Source organism: Pristiophorus japonicus, unplaced genomic scaffold (genome assembly GCF_044704955.1).
Source record: "Pristiophorus japonicus isolate sPriJap1 unplaced genomic scaffold, sPriJap1.hap1 HAP1_SCAFFOLD_144, whole genome shotgun sequence".
NCBI lineage: Eukaryota > Metazoa > Chordata > Chondrichthyes > Pristiophoridae > Pristiophorus > Pristiophorus japonicus.
Window position 1 is genome coordinate 195,285 of NW_027251113.1, and position 8,333 is coordinate 203,617.

Genomic DNA, 8,333 nt, shown 5'->3' on the forward strand with positions numbered 1-8,333 from the left:
TATATACTGAGAGAGAGAGACAGATATATACTGAGAGAGAGACAGATATATACTGAGAGAGAGACAGATGTATACTGGGAGAGAGAGACAGACAGATGTATACTGGGAGAGAGAGAGACAGATGTATACTGAGAGAGAGAGACAGATATATACTGAGAGAGAGAGTGACAGATATATACTGAGAGAGAGAGTGACAGATATATACTGAGAGAGAGTGTGACAGATATATACTGAGAGAGAGAGACAGATATGTACTGAGAGAGAGAGACACAGATATATACTGAGAGAGAGAGAGAGACAGATATATACTGAGAGAGAGACACTTATATACAGAGAGAGAGACACTTATATACAGAGAGAGAGACACTTATATACAGAGAGAGAGACACTTATATACAGAGAGAGAGACACTTATATACAGAGAGAGAGACAGATATATACAGAGAGAGAGACACTTATATACAGAGAGAGAGACACTTATATACAGAGAGAGAGAGACACTTATATACAGAGAGAGAGAGACACTTATATACAGAGAGAGAGACACTTATATACAGAGAGAGAGACACTTATATACAGAGAGAGACACTTATATACAGAGAGAGAGACACATATACAGAGAGTGAGAGAGAGAGACAGATATATACTGAGAGGGAGAGAGACAGACATATACTGAGAGGTAGAGAGATAGATATATACTGAGAGAAAGTGAGATATATACTGAGAGAGAGAGAGAGAGACAGATATATACTGAGAGAGAGAGAGAGACATATATACTGAGAGAGAGAGAGACAGATATATACTGAGACAGAGAGAGACAGATATATACTGAGCGAGAGACAGATATATACTGAGAGAGAGAGAGAGACAGATGTATACTGGGAGAGAGAGAAACAGATATATACTGAGAGAGAGACAGATGTATACTGGGAGAGAGAGAAACAGATATATACTGAGAGAGAGAGACAGATATATACTGAGAGAGAGAGACAGATATATACTGAGAGAGAGAGAGACAGATATGTACTGAGAGAGAGAGAGACAGATATATACTGAGAGAGACAGATATGTACTGAGAGAGACAGATGTATACTGGGAGAGAGAGAAACAGATATATACTGAGAGAGAGACAGATGTATACTGGGAGAGGGAGAAACAGATATATACTGAGAGAGAGAGACCGATATATACTGAGAGAGAGAGAGACAGATATGTACTGAGAGAGAGAGAGACAGATATGTACTGAGAGAGAGAGAGAGAGACCGATATATACTGAGAGAGAGAGACAGATATATACTGAGAGAGAGAGAGACAGATATGTACTGAGAGAGAGAGTGAGACAGATATGTACTGAGAGAGAGAGAGACAGATATATACTGAGAGAGACAGATATATACTGAGAGAGAGACAGATATATACTGAGAGAGAGAGAGAGACAGATGTATACTGGGAGAAAGAGAGACATCTATATACTGAGAGAGAGAGAGAGACAGATATATACTGAGAGAGAGAGACAGATATATACTGAGAGAATGAGACAGATATATGCTGAGAGAGAGAGAGATAGATATATACTGAGAGAAAGTGAGATATATACTGAGAGAGAGAGAGAGAGAGACAGATATATACTGAGAGAGAGAGAGACATATATACTGAGAGAGAGAGAGACAGATATATAATGAGACAGAGAGAGACAGATATATACTTAGCGAGAGACAGATATATACTGAGAGAGAGAGAGAGAGACAGATGTATACTGGGAGAGAGAGAAACAGATATATACGGAGAGAGAGACAGATGTATACTGGGAGCGAGAGAGACAGATATATACTGAGAGAGAGAGACAGATATGTACTGAGAGAGAGAGACAGATATGTACTGAGAGAGAGAGAGACAGATATGTACTGAGAGAGAGAGACAGATATGTACTGAGAGAGAGAGAGACAGATATGTACTGAGAGAGAGAGACAGATATATACTGAGAGAGAGACAGATATAAACTGAGAGAGAGAGACAGATATATACTGAGACAGAGAGACAGATCTGTACTGAGAGAGAGACAGATATATACTGAAAGAGAGACAGATATATACTGAGAGAGAGAGAGAGAGACACAGATATATACTGAGAGAGAGAGACAGATATATACCGAGAGAGAGACACAGATATATACTGAGAGAGAGAGAGACAGATATATACTGAGAGAGAGAGAGAGACAGATGTATACTGGGAGAAAGAGAGACATCTATATACTGAGCGAGAGACAGATATATACTGAGAGAGAGAGAGACAGATATATACTGAGAGTGAGAGAGACAAATATATACTGAGAGAGAGGGACAGATATGTACTGAGAGAGAGACAGATATATACTGAGAGAGAGAGACAGATATATACTGAGAGAGAGAGACAGATATATACTGAGAGAGAGAGTGAGATATATACTGAGAGAGAGAGACAGATATATACTGAGAGAGAGAGAGACAGAGACAGATATATACTGAGAGAGAGAGACAGGTATATACTGAGAGTGAGAGAGACAGATATATACTGAGAGAGAGAGACAGGTATATACTGAGAGAGAGACAGATATATACTGAGAGAGAGAGAGAGAGAGAGAGACAGATATATACTGAGAGAGAGACAGATATATACTGAGAGAGAGAGATAGATATATACTGAGAGATGGTGACAGATATATACTGAGAGAGACAGATGTATACTGAGAGAGAGAGACAGGTATATACTGAGAGAGAGAGACAGGTATATACTGAGAGAGAGAGTGAGATATATACTGAGAGAGAGAGTGAGATATATACTGAGAGAGAGAGTGAGATATATACTGAGAGAGAGAGACAGAGACCGATATATACTGAGAGAGAGACAGATATATACTGAGAGAGAGAGAGACAGATATATACTGAGAGAGAGACAGATATATACTGAGAGAGAGAGAGACAGATATATACTGAGAGTGAGAGAGAGAGAGACAGATATGTACTGAGAGAGAGACACAATATATACTGAGAGAGAGAGACAGATATATACTGAGTGAGAGAGACAGATATATACTGAGAGAGAGAGACAGGTATATACTGAGAGAGAGAGACATATATATACTGAGAGAGGGAGACAGATATATGCTGAGAGAGAGAGAGAGAGACAAATATATACTGAGAGAGAGAGACAGATATATACTGAGAGAGAGAGACAGATATATACTGAGAGATGGTGACAGATATATACTGAGAGAGACAGATGTATACTGAGTGAGAGAGAGGGACAGATATATACAGAGAGAGAGAGACAGATATGTACTGAGAGATGGTGACAGATATATACTGAGAGAGACAGATGTATACTGAGTGAGAGAGAGAGACAGATATATACTGAGAGAGAGAGACAGATATATACTGAGAGATGGTGACAGATATATACTGAGAGAGACAGATGTATACTGAGTGAGAGAGACAGATATATACTGAGAGAGAGAGACAGATATATACTGAGAGAGAGAGAGACACAGATATATACTGAGAGAGAGAGACAGATATATACTGAGAGAGAGAGAGACAGAGACCGATATATACTGAGAGAGAGACGGGTATATACTGAGAGAGACAGATGTATACTGAGTGAGAGAGACAGATATATACTGAGAGAGAGAGACAGGTATATACTGAGAGAGAGAGACAGATATATACTGAGAGATGGTGACAGATATGTACTGAGAGAGAGAGACAGATATATACTGAGAGAGAGAGAGAGACAGATATATACTGAGAGAGAGAGACAGATACTGACTGAGAGAGACAGATACTGACTGAGAAAGAGAGAGACAGATATATACTGAGAGAGACACAGACAGATACTGAGAGAGAGAGAGATAGATATATACTGAGAGAGAGAAAGACAGATATATACTGAGAGAAAGACAGATATATACTGAGAGAGAGAGACAGATATATATTGAGAGAGAGAGACAGATGTATACTGAGAGAGAGAGACAGATGTATACTGAGAGAGACAGATATATACTGAGAGAGAGAGACAGATATATACTGAGAGAGAGAGACAGATATATACTGAGAGAGAGAGACAGATATATACTGAGAGATGGTGACAGATATATACTGAGAGAGACAGATGTATACTGAGTGAGAGAGAGGGACAGATATATACAGAGAGAGAGAGACAGATATGTACTGAGAGATGGTGACAGATATATACTGAGAGAGACAGATGTATACTGAGTGAGAGAGAGAGACAGATATATACTGAGAGAGAGAGACAGATATATACTGAGAGATGGTGACAGATATATACTGAGAGAGACAGATGTATACTGAGTGAGAGAGACAGATATATACTGAGAGAGAGAGACAGGTATATACTGAGAGAGAGAGAGACAGATATATACTGAGAGAGAGAGAGACAGATATATACTGAGAGAGAGAGACAGATCTGTACTGAGAGAGAGAGACAGATATATACTGAGAGAGAGACAGATATATACTGAGAGAGAGAGAGACACAGATATATACTGAGAGAGAGAGACAGATATATACTGAGAGAGAGAGAGACAGAGACCGATATATACTGAGAGAGAGACAGGTATATACTGAGAGAGACAGATGTATACTGAGTGAGAGAGACAGATATATACTGAGAGAGAGAGACAGGTATATACTGAGAGAGAGAAACATATATATACTGAGAGAGGGAGACAGATATATGCTGTGAGAGAGAGAGAGAGACAGATATATACTGAGAGAGAGAGACAGATATATACTGAGAGATGGTGACAGATATATACTGAGAGAGAGAGACAGATATATACTGAGAGAGAGAGAGAGACAGATATATACAGAGAGAGAGAGACAGATATGTACTGAGAGAGAGAAACAGATATATACTGAGAGAGAGAGAGAGAGACAGATATATACTGAGAGAGAGAGACAGATACTGACTGAGAGAGACAGATACTGACTGAGAAAGACAGATACTGACTGAGAAAGAGAGAGACAGATATATACTGAGAGAGACACAGACAGATACTGAGAGAGAGAGAAATAGATATATACTGAGAGAGAGAAAGACAGATATATACTGAGAGAAAGACAGATATATACTGAGAGAGAGAGACAGATATATATTGAGAGAGAGAGACAGATGTATACTGAGAGAGAGAGACAGATGTATACTGAGAGAGACAGATATATACTGAGAGAGAGAGACAGATATATACTGAGAGAGAGAGACAGATATATACTGAGAGAGAGAGACAGATATATACTGAGAGAGACAGATACTGACTGAGAGAGAGAGAGAGACAGATATATACTGAGAGAGAGAGAGAGACAGATATATACTGAGAGAGAGAGACAGATATATACTGAGAGAGACAGATACTGACAGAGAGAGAGAGAGACAGATATATACTGAGAGAAAGAGAGAGACAGATATATACTGAGAGAGAGAGACAGATATATACTGAGAGAGACAGATATATACTGAGAGAGAGAGAGACAGATATATACTGAGAGAGAGAAAGACAGTTATATACTGAGAGAGACGGGTATATACTGAGAGAGAGAGACGGGTATATACTGAGAGTGAGGCAGATATAGACTGAGAGAGAGAGACAGATATATAGTGAGAGAGAGACAGATATATACTGAGAGAGAGAGACAGATATATACTGAGAGAGAGACAGATATATACTGAGAGAGAGACAGATATATACTGAGAGAGAGACAGATATATACTGAGAGAGAGACAGATATATACTGAGAGAGAGAGACAGATATATACTGAGAGAGAGAGACAGATATATACTGAGAGAGAGACAGATATATACTGAGAGAGAGACAGATATATACTGAGAGAGAGAGAGACAGATATATACTGAGAGAGAGAGACAGATATATACTGAGAGTGAGAGACAGATATATACTGAGAGAGAGAGACAGATATATACTGAGAGAGAGACAGATATATACTGAGAGAGAGACAGATATATACTGAGAGAGAGACAGATATATACTGAGAGAGAGAGACAGATATATACTGAGAGAGAGAGACAGATATATACTGAGAGAGAGACAGATATATACTGAGAGAGAGAGAGACAGATATATACTGAGAGAGAGAGACAGATATATACTGAGAGAGAGAGACAGATATATACTGAGAGAGAGACAGATATATACTGAGAGAGAGACAGATATATACTGAGAGAGAGAGACGGGTATATACTGAGAGTGAGGCAGATATATACTGAGAAAGAGAAAGATATATACTGAGAGAGAGCGACAGAAGGTGACAGAGCGTGAGAGAAGGGGACAGAGAGAGAGGTGCAGAGAGGGGGAGAGTGAGCGAGCGAGACGGAGAGAGTGGAGCGGGATTTGGTGCCTTTGGGCTTTGGGAGATGGGCTGGGGTGGAGAGAGTTAGTTTTGCGAGTGAGGTAGGGAGTGGAAATTGGGCTGGGTTGGGGGCGGCGGGTATCGGGAGTGGGGTTGGGGGGATAGGGGGAGAGATTATCGGGAGTGGGTGGTAAGGATGGGGCAGGGGGAGGGTATGGGCGGTGAGGTGCGGGCAAAGTTGGGAATCGACGGGCGTGCCGGAGGGGCGGGGAGAGAGGTTCTGGTTAGTGAGACACGGGGAAGGTTGGTTTCGAGTTTCGGGGAGAGATAGCATCAGCTCACCGGTTCCTGTGAAAGCGCACTCCGTTGCCCTCGAAATCGAGGTTCTCCACGAGTTCGGTGGGGGAGGTGGGCTCAGAGTCGGGGGACTGGGCCCGGGAGTCGCGGTAGGCCCCAAACAGGCCCCTCCTTAAGCCCGGACCCCCGGTCAGGGCCTGGCGGCTATCCTCGGTCAGCATACCCCGGTTCCTCGTGGTCTCGTGCCTCCTCGGCCAGTTCCGGTCCCAGCTGCGGGGGTTGGGGGGCGGGGGGTGAGAAAGAGGAATCTTGGTTAAGGCGCTGCCTCACCCAGTCAAATAGCTGCCGGCCGGCCGTCTGCACCCCCGGCACTTACCAGAATTTCAGGATGATGCCGATCGCAGCCACGATGATCAGGATGGACACCGTCACTGTCACGTAGACCTGTGGGTCTGTCCCTGTAGGCCGACAGAACGAGGTTAGGGAGAGAGGGAACGTAGAGGCAGCTCTGTATTGTACCTGCCCCGGGAATGCTCGATACACTGGGTATAAAGTGGGGGTACACTGTCAGGGTAATGTAGAGGGAGCTCTGTATTGTACCTGCCCCGGGAGCACTCGATACACTGGGTATAAAGTGGGGGTACACTGTCAGGGTAATGTAGAGGGAGCTCTGTATTGTACCTGCCCCGGGAGCACTCGATACACTGGGTATAAAGTGGGGGTACACTGTCAGGGTAATGTAGAGGGAGCTCTGTATTGTACCTGCCCCGGGAGCACTCGATACACTGGGTATAAAGTGGGGGTACACTGTCAGGGTAATGTAGAGGGAGCTCTGTATTGTACCTGCCCCGGGAGCACTCGATACACTGGGTGTAAAGTGGGGGTACACTGTCAGGGTAATGTAGAGGGAGCTCTGTATTGTACCTGCCCCGGGAGCACTCGATACACTGGGTGTAAAGTGGGGGTACACTGTCAGGGTAATGTAGAGGGAGCTCTGTATTGTACCTGCCCCGGGAGCACTCGATACACTGGGTATAAAGTGGGGGTACACTGTCAGGGTAATGTAGAGGGAGCTCTGTATTGTACCTGCCCCGGGAGCACTCGATACACTGGGTATAAAGTGGGGGTACACTGTCAGGGTAATGTCGAGGGAGCTCTGTATTGTACCTGCCCCGGGAGCACTCGATACACTGGGTATAAAGTGGGGGTACACTGTCAGGGTAATGTAGAGGGAGCTCTGTATTGTACCTGCCCCGGGAGCACTCGATACACTGGGTATAAAGTGGGGGTACACTGTCAGGGTAATGTAGGGGGAGCTCTGTATTGTACCTGCCCCGGGAGCACTCGATACACTGGGTATAAAGTGGGGGTACACTGTCAGGGTAATGTAGAGGGAGCTCTGTATTGTACCTGCCCCGGGAGCACTCGATACACTGGGTATAAAGTGGGGGTACACTGTCGGGGTAATGTAGAGGGAGCTCTGTATTGTACCTGCCCCGGGAGCACTCGATACACTGGGTATAAAGTGGGGGTACACTGTCGGGGTAATGTAGAGAGAGCTCTGTATTGTACCTGCCCCGGGAGCACTCGATACACTGGGTATAAAGTGGGGGTACACTGTCGGGGTAATGTGGAGGGAGCTCTCTGTTGTAACGTGGATCAAATGCACC

General features: G+C 43.4%; 1 protein-coding gene across 1 annotated transcript in view; it reads right to left on the reverse strand.

Annotated features, from left to right (window-relative positions):
• Positions 1 to 6,704: 6,704 nt before the first annotated feature.
• pianp (PILR alpha associated neural protein) overlaps positions 6,705 to 8,333 on the reverse strand; it is a 3,613-nt gene continuing 1,984 nt past the window's right edge. The window contains exons 2-4 of the mRNA XM_070870472.1: position 8,333; positions 7,040 to 7,121; positions 6,705 to 6,933 (exon numbers count right to left, since the gene is read on the reverse strand). The exon at position 8,333 is cut by the window's right edge and continues 463 nt beyond it. Coding sequence (XP_070726573.1) covers positions 6,705 to 6,933; positions 7,040 to 7,121; position 8,333 — 312 coding nt within the window. The remainder of the gene's footprint in view (positions 6,934 to 7,039; positions 7,122 to 8,332) is intronic.